The 18,882-nt window shown below is 37.8% G+C and overlaps 1 protein-coding gene across 3 annotated transcripts in view; it reads left to right on the top strand.

The window, feature by feature from the left end:
- LOC145985217 (uncharacterized) overlaps positions 1 to 18,882 on the top strand; it is an 86,883-nt gene that overhangs the window by 20,903 nt on the left and 47,098 nt on the right. For 2 of the 3 annotated variants that reach the window (XM_083118967.1, XM_083118966.1), the window contains exons 3-6: positions 9,979 to 11,063; positions 12,518 to 12,688; positions 13,316 to 13,441; positions 15,650 to 15,798. In XM_083118967.1, the coding sequence (XP_082975093.1) occupies positions 9,979 to 11,063; positions 12,518 to 12,688; positions 13,316 to 13,441; positions 15,650 to 15,798 (1,531 nt within the window). The remainder of the gene's footprint in view (positions 1 to 9,978; positions 11,064 to 12,517; positions 12,689 to 13,315; positions 13,442 to 15,649; positions 15,799 to 18,882) is intronic. The other variant, XM_083118968.1, reaches the window with a different exon arrangement.

Below are 18,882 nucleotides of genomic sequence, written 5' to 3'. Positions count from 1 at the left end.
TGCTTGAACTTCACTTTCTTGGGTGATGTTGAATGCCTCCATTCCATTGATTGTTGTTTTGATTCCGGTGTAACGTGAGACACCCATGTCTCGTCACCAGTGACAATTTGGCTCAACAACTGTGTTCAGGTTTTAATCATTAATCAGTGTATTTTAGTTGGACTTGCAGCATGCCATGAAGCATCGTGTACAGTTGGCAACACTGCCTCAAGACAGTCTCAGTCGGCAGCAGTGGAACATTCTACGAAGACGTGCGTGTGTGTTGCGGGAACACAATCTAGTTGTACTTCTTAGTTTGTGTATGTAATCATGTGTATTCTTCAAATATAGCATTTACAAGAAAAAAACGTCTACTGCATCCGTACAAAAATCAGTATGGTGAAACAGTTACGGCAATCGCAAACATTTATGGTCCTCCGTGTGAACGGATGCCATTGTGGACGTTATCAAGTGCGTAGTTTGTGATGTGAAAAACAGTCATTGCAGTACAGTTATGTGCGTGTCGCTTCAAGAACACACTCGGTACATTTGGTTAGTGTATTACACACATTGAACAGCAGTATTAATGTGTATTACATACATTGAACATAGTAGCATACATATATTTCTCAGTACGGGAACTGAGAAAGTTACATGAACATTTCGCGCGCAGTTCATTTCGTCGCGGCCAGCAATTCTTCTCGTGTTGCAGCCACTATCAACAACGGAGCTCCGAGCAGCCTTGTTGACGTCTGGAGTCAGTAGCGGCAATCAGCTGTACAAAGGTCAGTCATTTCTGCTAACACAACATCCACATAAGCTCAATTCCTTCCCTCTTGTTTCTTTCCCTTCCTTCTACAATGAATCAAGAAGCACGAAAGAAATTAACACGACAGCGCGGAGTTGTAAAGGGGCAACTTACACGTTTGTTAGAATTCATTCAGAACTTTGAGGAAACTCAAAATATTGAGGAGGTGAAATGCCGTGCTCTGTATTTATCAGATGTTTGGGCAAAATTCAATGAAGTGCAAACACAGCTGGAACTCGAAGACGACGAGTCAGAAGAACATGAAACTTACCGCATTGAAGTTGAAGAGTTCTACTTTCAAATAAAGGTTCAAATGCAAAACATAATTTCTAAACATGCTGTAATTAATCAGGGTTAAGAATCAGCTGCTCAGAAATTTACAAATAAAGACAACCAGCTCAAGCTACCTTCGATTTCTCTTCCTACTTTTGATGGTAGTTACGACAAATGGTTAGGGTTTTCGGATACATTTGTAGCCTTAGTGCACAATAATGACACCTTATCTGCAATTCAGAAATTCCATTATTTGAAATCAGCTGTGAAGGGTCAGGCACTACGCTTAATCCAGAATTTGCCAATAACTGAAGGCAACTTCACAATAGCTTGGGAACAGCTAGTTCAGCGCTATGAACACAAGAAGCTCATAGCGGCAACACACATAAAGGAACTCTTGCACATTCACTCATTTAGTAGGGAAAATGCGTCAGATTTGCGTCACTTCGCAAATACCATTACAAGCAACCTTTCGGCATTAAAGGCATTACAGTTGTCGCAACCTTTAGAGGATGTAGTATTATTGCAGCACTTCGTATCTCAATTAGACATGCAAACAAGACGTGATTGGGAATTAACTCACACTGAGCAAGACTTCCCACCACTCTCAGAATTCTTTACGTTTCTCGAGCATAAATGTCAAGCACTAGAAACTATCAAACCGCAAATCAGCCAGACACCAAGGGATAATAAATTCAGTGACCCAAGGACCAAACAAAACAAAACTACACAGCAGTCACATTCATATTTGGCTTCTTCATCAAATGCATGTTTGTATTGTAAACAACAGCCTTCTCATTTTCTGTATGCATGCCCAGGTTTTCTCAGTGCAAATGTACATAAAAGGAGACAGTGTGTGCGTGAAAACAAGTTGTGTTGGAACTGTTTGAAGCCACATCGAAGCAGGGATTGTAAATCAGGCAATTGCAGAGCATGTTCACAGAAACACAACACTTTGCTGCACGATGATCAACGGAAGCTCGGTGCTGTTCGAAGGGAAACACAGAACAGACACACCGACACCCAAGGCTCAGTGGCGGAGAGTGAGACTCACAATCGGGAGAATACGCAAGCATCATACTGCAGTTTCAAGACCAGACACACATCGCATGTTCTACTTTCAACTGCTTTGGTACAAGTGAAGGATAAGGACGGAAGATTGGTCACATGTTGTGCCTTACTAGATAATGGAAGTCAATCAAACATCGTAACGGAGGAAACCGTACAAAGACTGCGTCTCAAGAAACAAAGGGCCTACATTCCAATTCATGGGATAAATAACTCAACGTCGGAAACTCGCTTCAGTGTGAATGTGAACATTTCATCACTCGCGAATGACTTCTCAACTACAATCTCTTGTTCAGTTCTGCCAAAAATCACTGGAGATATGCCTGCAGAGCACATAAACTACGATACATGGGATATTCCAACGGACATCGCACTGGCAGACCCCACATTCAACAAACCTGGCAAGATAGACATTCTTTTGGGCGCAGGTCTTTTCTACTCCATACTGAAGCCAGGACATCTAAGTAGAGAAGGCAATTACTCTGTTCTGCAAGATTCGAAACTTGGATGGATACTGGGTGGATCCATGCCTCAAGAATGCAACTCATCAATCACTGCATGTTTTGTAAGAACAGATGACAGTTTGGAAAAGCAACTTACACGCTTCTGGGAGTTGGAAGGAATAGAGGCGCCACATAGATCTAAGGAAGAAGAACTATGTGAAGAGCACTTTAAATTAAATACAACGCGTTCCGAATCTGGTCGTTTCATAGTATGTCTACCTAAACGCCCAAATCATCCACAATTAGGAGATTCAACTCAGCAAGCCATGAGTAGATTGGAACAACTGGAGAGAAGATTGAAGAGGCAGCCAGATCTGAGAGAAGATTACAATAACTTCATGAAGGAATACGAGAATTTAGGACATATGAGAAAGTTAGAATCAGACACAGTCAAGGATGACACACAAGTATTCTACATGCCTCATCATCCAGTATTCAAGCCAGACAGCAGCACAACGAAGACCAGAGTTGTCTATGATGCCAGCGCCAAAACTACATCTGGAAACTCACTTAACGACATTTTACTAGCAGGTCCAATTCTGCAACAAGATCTGTACTCCATCATTCTACGATTTTGCACACACAGCATAGCATTTACGGCAGACACGGAAAAAATGTTCCGCCAAATTATGGTGCATGAAGACGACTTACCATTGCAGAGAATATTCTGGAGATACTCATCAGACAGCCCAGTAGACACTTATGCACTTTTAACGGTGACTTATGGCACAAAACCAGCTTCATTTCTCGCAACAGCGTGTACACAAATGCTAGCCGAACAGCAACAACACGTGTATCCGAATGGAGCAAGAGCTGTAAGGGAATATATGTACATGGATGATTGTTTATCAGGCAGCGACAGTGTAGAGGATGCACTGAAATTACAACTAGAATTAATCCATCTTCTACGAAGTGGCGGTTTCAATCTTCGAAAATGGTGTTCTAACCATCCCGCACTTTTAGAAGCAGTACCTCATAGCCACAGAGAAGTGCAGTTACCACTTCAGTTAGATAAGGATAAAGGTGTCAAAACTCTTGGTCTACTCTGGGATCCAGGCACAGACAAATTCTTAATCGCCAACAAGGCAGCATCAACATCTGCCCACGCAGCAGAAATAAGCAAAAGAAGAGTAACGTCAATAATCGCTTCAATATTCGATCCTCTTGGATTGGTCAGTCCTGTAGTCATCAGTTTCAAGGCATTTCTACAACAGTTGTGGTTTCAACGCGTCGATTGGGACGAGAGCTTACCACCGACGTTATTGCAGCAATGGTTGCAGTTGTATAGAAACCTACCACGCATCAATGATATACGAGTCAGTAGATTCATCTTGATTGAAGGAAAAATCAATGACATACAGCTTCATGGGTTCTGCGATGCCAGTACTAAGGCTTACGGTGCAGCAATCTACGTTAGGTCAACAAACAGAAGTGGTGATGTTGCAGTTAAACTTCTTTGCGCCAAATCAAGAGTGGCTCCAGTAAAACAGGTTACACTTCCACGTCTGGAACTATGTGGAGCAGTTTTACTTGCCAAATTAATGAAGAAAGTATTAGCGGTACTCAATCTTGCAATCAGTCAAGTATATTTTTGGACAGATTCGAAGATAGTCCTAGCATGGCTGTCATCGCCGCCAAACAAGTGGAAAACTTTTATCGCCAACAGGGTGGCACAAGTTCAAGATTCAACAAGTCCTTCACAATGGAGACACGTGTCATCACATGACAATCCTGCGGACCTTGTATCTCGAGGTGTAGAACCGGCCACATTGCAAGACAATACACTGTGGTGGAATGGGTCCACATTCTTGAGTGAAGAATCTTCTTCATGGCCAAATTCTTCGTCACACACAGAGAAAGAAGAAGTTACAGAAGAAAGAAAGGGGGTCACATCACTAGTCATTCAAGTTCCATCGACGACCTTCATCCACAAATTTTCGTCATTATCGAAACTAGTTAGAGTAATTGCCTATTGCCAGCGTTTCATTCACAACACAAAGAATCGTGAAAACAAGAAAACAGAGCAGCTAACAGCAAACGATTTGAGATTCAGCCTGGCAGCAATAATCAAGGCAACACAACAAGATGTTTTCAGAGAAGCATTCCAGGAGCTTCAACGCAATGGACAAGTGGCAAGGGATAGTCCATTAAGAAGTCTCTATCCATTCATAGACGAAAACAGCATGCTTAGAGTAGGTGGGAGACTACAAAATGCTCAAATACCCTATGAGAGCAAACACCAACTTATATTGCCATCAGAGCATCATTTAACAAGACTCATTATACTAGCAGAGCATCAGAGATTACTTCACGCGGGCTCTCAGGTACTGTTGGCCTCACTTCGCCAAAAATACAGGATTCCGAGAGCAAGACAAGTCATCAGGAAGATTATACATAATTGTTTACCTTGCTTCAAGCTAAACTCATCTGCGTCAGAGCAACTAATGGGTCAACTACCATCAACAAGACTTCAACCAGGTAGAGCATTCCTCAATGCAGGAGTGGATTATGCTGGTCCATTTAATGTGAAATCAGGAAATGCAAGAAGCAAGATTTCGAGAAAATGTTATGTAGCAGTCTTCGTCTGTCTCACTACAAAGGCTATACATCTAGAATTAGTCTCAGATCTAACATCATCTGCCTTTATCGCAGCTCTAAGGAGATTCACTTCAAGAAGGGGAAAATGTAGAAATTTATACAGCGATAATGGAACAAACTTCGTTGGAGCTTACAGAGAACTACAACAATTGCGTCAGCTTTTTGAGTCTCAAGAATTCAAGACTGAAATACACAAGTATACAGCATCAGAAGAATTCATATGGCATTTCATACCTCCACATGCGCCCCATTTCAATGGCCTGCAGGAAGCAGCGGTAAAATCAATGAAATACCACTTAAGAAGAGCAGCTGGAAATCAGCACTTCACATTTGAAGAACTTTCAACTTTGCTTTGTCAAATCGAAGCCTGTTTAAATTCACGTCCTATCACTGCTTTGTCCAATGACCCTACTGACAATAGTTATCTCACCCCAGGTCATTTCCTAATAGGTAGTCCTCTAACATCTTTTCCCGAGCTTGATGTGACACATATAGCAGAAAATCGTCTGGATCGGTGGCAACTGATTCAACGGATCTACCAACACATCTGGCAGCGGTGGTCCAGGGACTATCTCAACAACCTGCAGCAGAGAACCAAATGGACAACAACCAAACCCAATCTCCGACCAGGGATGCTGGTGCTAATGAAGGAAGACCATGTTCCACCCCTGAAATGGAGGACTGGAGTCATCGAAGAGGTCTACACAGGATCTAATAAACTTGTGAGAGTAGTGAACGTTCGCACTACTCAGGGTACATTTAAAAGACCAATTCACAAACTTATCCCTTTTCCAACAGAGAAATAACTTGTTGTAGTGTTTTATGTTGATTTAATAAATCAAGGAGGGGGGGGAGAATGTTCAGGTTTTAATCATTAATCAGTGTATTTTAGTTGGACTTGCAGCACGCCATGAAGCATCGTGTACAGTTGGCAACACTGCCTCAAGACAGTCTCAGTCGGCAGCAGTGGAACATTCTACGAAGACGTGCGTGTGTGTTGCGGGAACACAATCTAGTTGTACTTCTTAGTTTGTGTATGTAATCATGTGTATTCATCAAATATAGCATTTATAAGCAATAACGTCTACTGCATCCTTACAAAAATCAGTATGGTGAAACAGTTACGGCAATCGCAAACAAACTGATTGCCTTCGGCACTGTACCTCTCGAGGAAAGTCAAAGCACTGGCTAACCGTTTGGTTTTGTGTACTTCAGACAGCATTTTTGGTACCCACCATGAGCACAATTTCCGGTAATTTAAGCGTACTGTCACAATTTCATACAGAACACTGCGTGACACTTCCGGAAAGTCTGTAGATAAAGATGAAATCGTAAAGCGTCTTTTCGTGCACTTCTTCATCAACTTGCTGCACCAGGTCATCGTTAATGACGAACGGTCGCCCACGCCCACTTCATCCCTCATCGTGCACCCTTGTACGGCCATCTTTAAATGCTCTCACCCTTCTTCTTACCATGCTATCGCTCATAACGTTGTCTCCATACACTTAGGCAATCTGCCGATGGATTTCAGCCGCTTTCACGTCTCTTGCACTTAGAAAATGAATGCCAGTGCTTACTTCACACTCCGCGGGACTTTCAATCGTGAGGCATTGTAACCACACCTGAACAACTGTCTACTTGGTTGAATGGTTGCGTACTGCTGTCTGTGGCAAGCCAATAGATGCAGGTCCTCAGCGTGCATGTGCGAAACGGCGAGTGCAGCGCTACAGCAGCCTAATTGCAAAACGGAACTTACTTTTTACTTTAAAAATATGCCTCGTATTATTATTATCTGATTTTTTAATATGTTGAGCATGTATTGAATGTGTTGTGTAACAATTTTCATTGTGGTAAAACTTGGGATTCCCTATCAAATAATTACCCAAAGTGGAGTTTTTTTTCATCACTACATATTACTTTCTTCAAATATTTTTCTACTTTCTGAGCAAGTAAGAATGGTAACACAGTTATTTTCTGTTAGTACTATCCATTTCCTCTCCTACAGTATCTAAATCATCACAATATTCCACATAGTTTCCGAGATATAGCATATTTTGTGTCATTTGGTGAATTTGTTCGTCCACCCAATTTCTGAAAAACCTTCAAATTTTCAAAACTTTTTAACTTCCAACATATTTGTTGGACAAGTCTAATATTACATATTTGTCATATTGGACCAAATATTGTGTCAGTAAAAAAAAATTAAAAGCAAAAATCCATGACTATGAAGCAACCTGCTCTGGGTGATTTAATGTGCAATGACCCATAAGTGAATTATTGATGAAATTCAGTAGAGAACATTCACAAAGAATGTGTTATCTTGGATTCATATGAAAGACTTCTAGTTTTGCAGCACCAATCAATTTGTTGTCTTTACACTGCCCAAAGTGCACAGGAATGTAGATTTCTTGTGTACTCTAACTTGGCATCTTACTTGTTGCTACAAATTTACTCTTTAGAAAGTTGTGAGCTTTGGTGCCAGAGTGTTGCACATTAATTGTTAGAGGTAATGCAAATATTGATGTGTAATTTTGAATTCAGATTTAATGTTCATCTTATGCAACAAAGCTATTACAATTACTTGTGCCTGTACCGGGGTGGCTACTCACCGGAAAATTCTCCATGAATATTGGCTCCGTGAATTATATGGGAATTCTGCGTGACTTTGTTTACCATAGATGTGAAAAATTGCAACTTTTATTACTCGAAATCCCATTAAAATTATACATATATATTTATTAATGTCCTGAGGCTAGTTTCTCACAGTTTAGCTTTTACTTTTATGGAGGAAAGAAAAGAAAACCACGTGGAAAATAAAGCAGAATACTCTCAATCCATTTACTTTGTTAGTGTTCTTTGCAGAACAATCTATCTGACAGACAAAATATTATTGCAAGATAAGGTATCATGAAGTTGATTACAATTATAAATTTTTCATAGATTAGTATACTCCACAACATTTGCGACTGTGACTTATGTTTGTAGATGAATTTAGAGTCTGAGTATGTGAAGTGCAAACATAAACTCCACACTTTAAATTAAACATTTTAAATACAAGGGGATATCAATAAGTAATTGAGTAAATTTTTTACAGCCAAACGGAAGTGGATTCACAAAAACTGAAATATACATTTGGAAGTACATGTATTTCGCCACCTTTCCACGAGATGGCAGGTGTGTGCACCTCGCGCATGCTGAGAGGCAGTTGTTTCAAAATGGCAGCTAAGCTTGAGACGTTCGACACAGTTGAGCTGCGGAGTGTGATTTTAGTTTCTGTGGTCAAAGGATTTAAACCACCTGAAATCTGTCGTGAGTTGTGTGCAGTGTACAAATGTCTAACTGGCGTGCAAAGTTCAATGCAGGGCATGTAAATGTCTTTGATGAACCCCGTTTTGGACGGCCTCGCACATCCCACACACAGAGCAATGTTGACGCTGTGGATGCATTGATTCAGAAGGACCGGCGGTCAACAATCCAAACAATAGTGGATGCAGTGGGCATTTCATATGGCAGTACATACTCCATCATCCATGAAGAACTTGGGTATCACACAGTGTCAACGAGATTGGTCCCCAGACAGCTCACACCACAGCATACGGAGGACCGAAGGGATACAGTCTTGAGCATTTGCTCCGGTACCATAGGGCTGGAAATGCATTCCTCGACCGCATTATTACCGAGGACGAATCGTGGGTTTTCATTAGACCCATGGACGAAAGCGACAGAGTATGGTATGGAAAAACACAAACTTGCCCCCACCCAAAAAATTCAGGACAACCCTGTCTGAAGTAAAGGTTTTGCTTACCATTTTCTGGGACAGACAGGGTGTCATTTTTGCTGATTTTGGGGTAAAAGGAGCAACTGTAAATGCTGCTGTATATTGTGCCACACTGGATCGTCTACGAGCTGTTCTGCGCCGCAAACGTCCCAACAAAATCTGGAGGAGGTCATCATTCTCTATGACAATGCTCATCTCCATTTAGCTGCATCAGTGACGCAAAAAGTCAATTCCTGGCATTGGGAAATTCTCAAGCATCCAGCATGCAGTCCAGACCTGACTCCATCAGACTTGCACCTGTGCGGCCCACTGAAGGAACACCTTGCAGGAACACTTCAGCTGCGACACAGAAGTTGTGACAGCCGTGCATCATTGGTTATGCATCCATTCGAACAATTTCTACCGCATGGGCATCGAAAAATTGGTGTCATGGTGGCCCAAATGTATAATTGTGAATGGATGTTATGTGGGAAAGTAGAGCTATGTTCAACCTTCAAAATTTATATTTTAGTTTTTGTGAATACATTTCCATTTGACTGTAAAAAATTTACTCAATTACTTTTTTGATATCCCCTCGTATGTATATATTCTGCTTAATTGAATTGAATTTGATGTTTTGGATACATTGGATTGCAGAGATCCCCTTTATTGTTAATATATTTGCGTGTGGGTGGTGAGAGGTGGTAATACGTAGGTTGAAAGAGAAAACATCTGCTTGTACACTTGAATTTTTGGAAAGTTCACCTTGAAAACTTTGTATTATACTTGAATTTTATCATGGTCCTAGAGTAGCCACCCTGTGTACAATTTTCCTTATACACTGTTGTTCAGATTTACTAATTGCATATAGTTCAGAAATATCTCTAGAATTACAGTTGCACTCTTAAATATAATCTTGATAAGCTTTGACACCATTTTTATGGATAGGCATAGCTAAACTAACTTAATGGGCGATGTGGTTACTTTTGCAGGTGTGGTTGGAGATGGCAGTGGCAAATATAACAGCAGTGAAGCAGCAGTGCCAGAATTGGACGAAGCACCCCCAGCAGATATGCAGGCTACTTCCCCACGCATAAAGAAAGAGATTATTGCTGGTAGCTTACTGAAACAGGTTGAAAGCAATGTGGTGAGTGTTACAAACAAACTGAGTGATGATGGAGAAATAAAGCTTTGCGTGCCTGAAGAGAAATCTAGTCTAAACGAGACTGACATGTCTGAAACTTCAAAGGATGTGTTATCAGTTCATTCTGTTGTTATGGAGAAAGAGAAGGAGGATATTGAAGATGTTACAGCTGAAGGTGATATTGAAGAGCAGATGAGCAGGGGACAATTAATAGAACTTGACAGTATCTCAAATGGGGAGGATGGTAAACCTGGTGAAGAAAGTGGAGACAAGAAAGATAGTGTTGGGTCAGGAAAGAGCTTGCCAGAGAATGTAGAAACTAAGACAAAAGAAAAGCGGGACAGATTGTCAACAAAAGCTGTTGCAAAAGGAGATGAGAACATGGATGGAGAAGAAATGGCTGATACGAGTGTTCGGACCGAACCTGATACAGAAATGGTCTCAGATGAAGAACTCCCAACGGAAACCTCCAAAGATAAACTTGAAACTGAAATGGTGTCTGATGAAGAATTGCCTTCTGAGACTGCCACCATGCCAGAAACAGAGATGGTGTCCGACGATGAGCTCCCTATTGAAAACAAGGACAAATCTCCGAAAGATAAGCAGCAACAGGCAAAGCCAAAGGAAGGTGGGGAAGAGTCTAAAGCTCCGGAAGAAACAACAGAGAAAACAGTAAAGGATGGTGTCCAGGCAAAGAAAGCAGAGCCACAAAAGAGAAAGGCATCTGATGCAGACTCTGCTGTTGAGGAAACAAAAGCAGAAGAACCTCCAGTAAAACGAGTTTCTGTTTCTGCTCAAGCAAAACCTCCTGCTAAGCAACAAACTACTACTCGCAAATGTTTGCCTGAGCTTGAAAAATATTGGAAAGCCGTTAAAGAGGATCCGTCAGACTTTACAGGATGGACGTATCTTCTTCAGTATGTGGATCAAGAGGTATGTAACACATTTATTTCTGCTTTGTTGAAACTACACAAAAATATTGAGAGATGTAATTTTGATGTATCGCATTATTATAATTGTATTCTATATTATTGTAACTTTGGAATGAGTAAAAAGGGGACCACCAATCTCAGCAGCTCGTGTATGTTCCTCTCTAACTCTGTCTTTAGAACAAAATAAGCTGTATTATAGTCCACGTGTTTACTTCATTAACGTCGAAGAACTGAAGAAAGCCGCCGCCACGAACGTGGGTGGGGATAAATAGCGGGCAAGTTGTTTTCGTAGAATCATACTCAACCTTCAACCAATAGGCATTCTGCTCGTCTACTCCACGTGGAGTCTCAGTCACATGACTGCAGATACGCTGTTGCCATACGTTGCAACTTCAATGTGGAGACCATGGGAAGGTGCTTGTGCGCGGAGGGACAAGGTGGCGTAGATGTGGGGCAACACACTGCATTGAATGTGATCGTTGCAGCTGGTGGACGTGCTCTGTGGACTTCAAAGCCAGCCGGTCGTTAACGTAGCTAGCGCGTCGACTATAACAAATATTATCTACATCATCGATGACAAAGACAGCCCTGTTTTACATGATGTTTTCTTGTGTACAAAATCATATTTTTAACATAAGTGGGAAACATTCCTTTTCCATCTAGGGTCAGCCAATACTGTGCAGATTCGCTGACAGTGAAGAAGAACTTCATGGTGTTGCAGAAGGTTTTGTGTTTTTAACCACCGACCTATTTTAACCTATATTTACTCCTTTCCGAATCTTGGATGAAGAACCTGTGTTGTGGGGGGGCCTTGAAAATTCAGATTCCTGTTACAGTTCATGTCTAGACATTAGTCATTGTATCATTTATGATGGTGATGACATGTAGCATGAAGTTTAGGCTTTTATTTTACAACATAAATATTGTCAACATGCATATTCCTGAGGAGTACTTTATAGTCCTTGTCATATGTTAGGAACCAGAAGGGAAGATGCAAATATTCAGTAAACAAATTCTCCTTTATACACCCATACAAATACATACAGCTTTGAAAATATTATTAAAAATGCAACAACTCGAAAAACAAGTGCTGTGGTAATGCAAATACACACCACTATTTTTGACAAAATTTATGTGCAATGTATTTTTATGCAAAAATAGATATATGTACGTACAATTTGAGTTGCCTTTTATAAGAATATACAAACTGCCTATTTAGATATTTGTATTCTGTGTTACAATTTATGAGTAAGGAAAGAAACTGTAATATAAAGTAAAAAGAAACATGTCTAAAATGCAAAGCAATTTTTCCCTTTGGAAAATACAGAAAATGGTTTTGAAACTGAAGAATCACAAGTAAGTACACACCAGTTCATTTTGTTAGTAATATGTTTTTTTACATGAACATTAGTTATGCCAACATTTAAGGAAGTGTCAATTAACTTATTCTTGCAGGCAGTCTACAAAGTAGAAAAAAATGCAGGGCGTAAAAATACTTTAGACAAGTCTCACAAGTCTCTTGTATGTCTCTCTCAGCCTACAAGTAAAGGTACAAAAAGGACTAGAAAGGCCTATTCATCTGTTGTAGCTGGTCCAGGAATGTGTATGAGTGAAGATGTTAAAGGGGTCAGTTTTGCTATATGCTGTAAATTCTTTCTTAATTATCTTTCATATATTTTTATGTAAGCTTTCTTTTGGTATACAAAAATCAAAAAGTATTCATAATTTGCTAGCATAGGGAGAACATTTTTTTTTTAAATTGTCGTGGTAGTGCTACATTTTTGTACGTGTAAATATTTTTCATTGTAATTAAGAGGGATTCTTTTAGGGGTGAGCCAATATCACCAATACCGATAATTGAAAATTGAAATAATTTAAAGTAGTTCAGAATATTTATAAATCTTAACACATGACTTTTCATTGGAACTATATCATATCAATCCACCATAAATTTTTGTTATAATATTCATAATTTCAAATGAGAATTATTTGACCTGAAAATCTATTTCTTCCCACAATGACATTAGAAAAATAATGCATTTTTTCATAATTTCTAAGCATTTTGAGACTCCCCTCAAGCATGTCAAGTGGCATTTTCACAGACCCCATGAGATGGCTGGAAAAGGATTGGCTTGTATCTGTATTTAAATGTCAACTGAACTTTTTGACACAGATATTTTGGTATTGAGGCATCGGCTCGGCTCTAGTTTCTTTTATGTGTAAAATGTTATGTACTCTTTCCTTTCCATTCAGACTGATGTTGATGCAGCAAGAGAAGCATATGATGCTTTCCTATCATTTTACCCATATTGTTATGGATATTGGAGAAAGTATGCGGACTACGAAAAAAGAAGAGGAAACAGTGCAAAGTGTGAAGAGGTACGTGTACATTCATTGTTTTGAAAATTCTTACATGCAAATATAAATGTAGCTGAATAAAGCATGCAAGAAGTAATGTAATTATGTACAAATAGTATTCAACAACAAGGGTATAGTGTAAAAGAAAGAACATATCACAATTGTGCTTATCACACCACACTTGTCTAGTAGTTTTTGTAAGTTCTTATACATTAGATTGCCTTTTTAGCGGAATAAAACGAAGTTTGAAATGGTACAATTAATTCATTAGAGATCTGGGGAATGTATATATGACAATAATAATGTCTCAATTGATATGAGATAGTGAAGAATAAAATGGTATCATACACTGTTACATAATCTCCATTACAACTTGAACATGGACCTTTCAAAATAAAATACAATCTTTAAACAAAAAGATGATTTCATTGTTGTTGAACTTTGAAATTTAGGGTATTTAAGTTTGTGGCTAGGAATTCTGTGTATAAGAATGAAAGCATGCTTGGATGGAGATTAACTTTTTTCTTCTTCAAAGAAACAGCCAATTTGTCTGTAAGCAGTGTGCCTTGACATGTAAAAAGAAAAGGAAATTAATACTGAAAGTTGATATTTTTCACATTTCTAAACACACTAACGTTCAGAACCAAATTATTTCCATTATTGGTTCCCAGTAAAAATATTGCTGTTAAGTTGATGGTATGTCCTACATAACAAAATCAAAGCATTTGTGAGATTTTTATGCCTACTTGATTCCTGTGGAGAAACAAAATTGCATTTGGTTCACCAGACTGAAATGAGAATTCATTTGACATGATGATGTTGGTGAATGGAATGTGGTTTTTACACTGTTTGTCATTTATTAATTACAAAACACGAACCATGAGTAGGATTTATATTCCAGTGTGTGACGTGAAGTGCATATTGCTCTGATATGCCTAGCTTCTCTGTGGTACATCCATTCCGTATGTGGTTTCTATCTAGTTTGTTCTTGTTCTAAATTCTAAATGCATATTGATGCAAACTCTGTTTTTCACGATTATTAATTGTTGCTACGTTTCCTATGAGAAAATGTGTGCGTATAATTTAAGACAACTGCCATGTTTAATTGTGTATGATATGCAATTTCCTATTGAAAGTATACTTTTCTCTTTATTTCAATGCTAGCTTGCTACCCCCTTTTTAAAAATAATTATATATATATATTACTGTTCAAGTAATTTGTATGATCTCACTGTACATACTTTGTGGTACATTCCAAGTTTATATATTTTTTCTACTTCTTGGATCAGTAAGAATTATTATAGAATGAAAATTATTAGGTAGTTTTGGTTGTACCTTACTGTTTGGATATCTTTTTTTTTATTTTTATGAAAATACATTTTAGGCTAATATTGAGTGATGCTTCTCAAGTGTTTTAAATTTTCTGAACTCTTGCTATGTGAATATAATTTTTTCTCAAGTGTTTTACATTTTCTGAACTCTTACTATGTGAATATAATTTCTACACTTCTCCAAATGTAAGTTGTTTTTTTTAATTTCATAAATGAATTTATTTTTATTTTTGAAGTTATTGTTTTCCAAATATATTAACGAATTCATGTGGAAATTTTTGAGTGTGCACTATTGCCATGAGATAAAGCTGATTTCTAACAACCAACACTGGTAGTCAGAATTGTTTGCGGCTGTCAGTTTTTAACCACATCGAAGTGCTATATCGGATGTGACTGAGTGACGAAGAATCACGGTAGGTCATCAGAATTGCTTGATTAAGCAACAAAAGTGTATTAAATATTCATGAAATGTTTCTCATTAACTAAATATACATTTTATAACATGAAGCAATGTCATGTTAAAGTGTAACCAATTTAATATCAGTTAGTATTTGAGTTAATATTTACAAGATTGTATCAGTGTAGATCAGTGTGTTATTTGCTCCAGCTTTAGTAATTTAGTACTATAATATGTAATAAGTAGTAGTTTAAAATAAAGTTGTTTTTCACTTGAACCTAGTCTCTGTTAAGTTACATTGGTGTTAAGTAAGGAAGATTTTTTTTTTGTCACTGTCTACTGGATTCATCCAATTGTAAGAAGAAATGGATTTTTAAGGAATATTTGTATTGTGTGTGCAGCTTATAAGTCATCTCCATAGAGTTTGCAATAGTGCAGGGTTAGCTAGCTACTTGATAGTGTTAAGCGAATCAGGTGCATAAAATGTTTCTTTACTTACAGGTTTTTGAACGTGGCTTGAAAGCCATTCCTTTAAGTGTTGACTTGTGGATTCATTATCTGAATTACTGCAAAGGGGCACATTCTTCAGATGAAGACTTTGTTAGAAGCCAGTTTGAAAAAGCACTTAGTGCATGTGGGAAGGAATTCAGGCATGTTACTCAAAAATTTGTTATAGTTTGTAATTTCTTTTTATGTGTAGTGTCACTAGAATTTAATAGTATTAAGTATTACAGTACTTTAGGATAAGCATTAGTTTATATCTTAAGTGCAGTTTGAAGAACAAGTAATGTACTGCTTAAACAAGACAGCAGATTATATTGTGTAGAATTATCAATAGCTTTCATTTGTAGTTAAGATTTTAGATGTAAGACTAAAATATTGTGAAGACTATATTATCTAGAATTGTAACATTTCTTCTAAATGTTAAGATTTTCTCTATTTTAAACATATTGTTTATATTTGTGATAAGTGAGTGGGTGGGTGCGTGACGGCACAGAAGTGAATTATTATTTGTATGCATATTATTATAGTACATCTTCATTAATAATTTTGTAACTAGATAAGGGCATACTTTTTTCATGTTATTTTTAATAATTTGTAGTGATGTAAGTGTATGTTTCATTAATGATCTTTGGATAATATCATAAAGACATACTACTGCATGAACATTAAAAACATGTATGTGAAGTATATTTTACAGACCAGAGTCTTGTGTTTGGAAGTGAATTTTGTAATATGCAGATTATGGTGATGAAATAAATAATTCCTTCTCTGTGTTCACCAACAATAAATAAACCCTGGCACCAAATTTCCTCAACCCATCATGTTGGAACATCATTGCATTTTTATTTATGGCAGGTGTTCTGAAGTGGATCCTGTGTCTTCACCCTGGAATAATATCACTAGAAAAATGAATGTATGATGGTACATTTATGTAGGAGCTATTGTGTGCTTGTATGTGTGTGATAGAAAGAGTGGGTGATCACGTGTACATATATTTGAAAGGAAGTGGAACAAAATTATTTATAACGATGTCAGTTGACTTTATTTTTTTTTTTAAATAACTTATTCTAGGTATTAGTTTTTTGTTGTTTTGTTTTTTAATCGTGACAAACCCCCATGGTACGCATCCATGATGAAGTTTTCTAAAAAATATTCTACGACATATTAATCATTTGAATATCCTTTACTGATTTCTTTGCTCTATCCTTTACTGATTTCTTTTCTCTACGGTTGCTATTTTTGGAATACACGTTACCATTGTTACCCTCACCTCATTGCCTTGTAAACAAGGGGTACCAGGTTAAAAATCCTGTGATTTGAATCCCACTTTAAACTGTAAGTCCAGTCCAGATGAACCTATCTGTTCATAAAGTGGATATAATAACAAATTCAGAACTGTATCATTGGGTCTTCCCGATGGCGTAGTGGTAACATGATCGTAGCTGTGGAATCAAGGAGTCCTGGGTTCGATACCCAGTGGAGGCACATGGAACAGTGGTCCAGATTCCACTTTAAACTCTAAGTCCTGTCTCGATTAGCCTTTCTGTGCATAAAGTGGACTTGAAACAACAGTTCAATCAGAACTGTATCATTGTGTGACTGCCTTTAGTATTAAGGGAAGTTCGATGTTTTCTATAACTTGTGAATATCCATAAACATAAATATTCCAAATATATTGTTATCACAAACATTAGGAATGATTAGGATTTTTTTTTTAATTTTCTCTCAAATTAATTCTGCAAATTAGTAATGTAATCTGTGGAAAAATATAGGGCACAAGGCTGATATTGAAATTTTGCTAATGCAGAAAATGTATAATTATGACATCCCCCATTTTGATTCGTTTTGTTGTGATGAACCTCTGATTTCTCTATTTTTTAATTCATTGTGGTATTATGAATATGTCAATTTTTATAATTCATTGCCATCCATCATGGCAGAACACTATTTCATCTGAAGTTAAGGTATGTGTTGTAGATTTTTGTTTTCCTCTCCAGGTTTATGTTGTATACAGTATTTGAGGTATATGTTAGTCACAGGTAGGTTGATTAAGGTGAAAGTGCATAAATCTCTTGAGAATATGGAAAAGATGAAGCTTTCAACTATTGAACTTTTTCTCCATATTCCTGGAGAATATTGTGTTCTGAGCCTCGATATATCTCTGGTTCAGAAAAATGCCACACATTGCATACTACGTAAATATCCTAGATAGTTTGCAAAATGCACAATTCCAGTTAATACTGTGCTACCATTATGTACAAAAAAGTGGGCATTTGATTAAATTTCAGATATACTAGCTGGCAGCTTACTTGGCAGTGATGTAAGAATAGAACTGCTAATGCTCTAAAAGTATCGACTGTAATAATATTTTCAAGTGACCGAATTGAAGTGTTCAATTATAAATTTAAGGTATATTTATATTTTTTTATATATACGTAATGTCAGTGGGAAGAATTTGTAAGGCATGACTTTGTGACTATAGTAATGCACTATTATATTATGTGCTGCAAAACTTTTCCATGAGATTGTAACATCTCTGAAGAATGCACAGTGATCTTCAGTACTAAAATATAATTCCACTTTTTGAGCTAGTTGTAAAACTTTGTGTAGCCTTTCTGCATACATGGTAAGTGAAGTGATGTGCATGCAGTGTCATATTCTCCCATCCGCTAAACCAACTTTTTCACATATATAGAAGTGGTCAGACTTCTGTTTTTGTTTTACTTGCATGCATGCACTGGTGTTTTATTTCTATTATATCTAATATATATAAGAAACACATACAATGAATAAGAATTGTTGCAATATACCAGGTCAAATTTTGAGGATATGCCACTGTGTGTGTGTGTGTGTGTGTACATGTGAATGCTAAGTACAAGAGGCATATTTTACTGTAAGCCACACTGTCTAGTAAAAACAGGAATGCTGGTAATGTTCAAACAGGGCTGGACAATACATGGACTCAACAGCAAGCCTGTCTTCGATACCTGGTGGTAGCATGTACGTGGAGGTACCCAAAAGAAACCAGAATTTTGTAATAAAAAATTGTGCATTTATTTTTAGGTGATACCAACTTACTCTCCTTCAAAGTACCATCCATTTGATGCAATGCACCAGTCTAGACGTGTTTTCCACTTTTCGAAGCAGTTCTGAAACTGAAACGCTTGCAAAATTATACCTTTTAATGCCTCCGTCGTTTTTTACTTCACCTCTTCCACATCTGCAAAACG

This window comes from Lepisma saccharinum, chromosome 3, assembly GCF_977018435.1.
Source record: "Lepisma saccharinum chromosome 3, izLepSacc3.1, whole genome shotgun sequence".
Taxonomy (NCBI): Eukaryota; Metazoa; Arthropoda; class Insecta; order Zygentoma; family Lepismatidae; genus Lepisma; species Lepisma saccharinum.
This window is presented reverse-complemented; position numbering and strand designations above follow the sequence as displayed.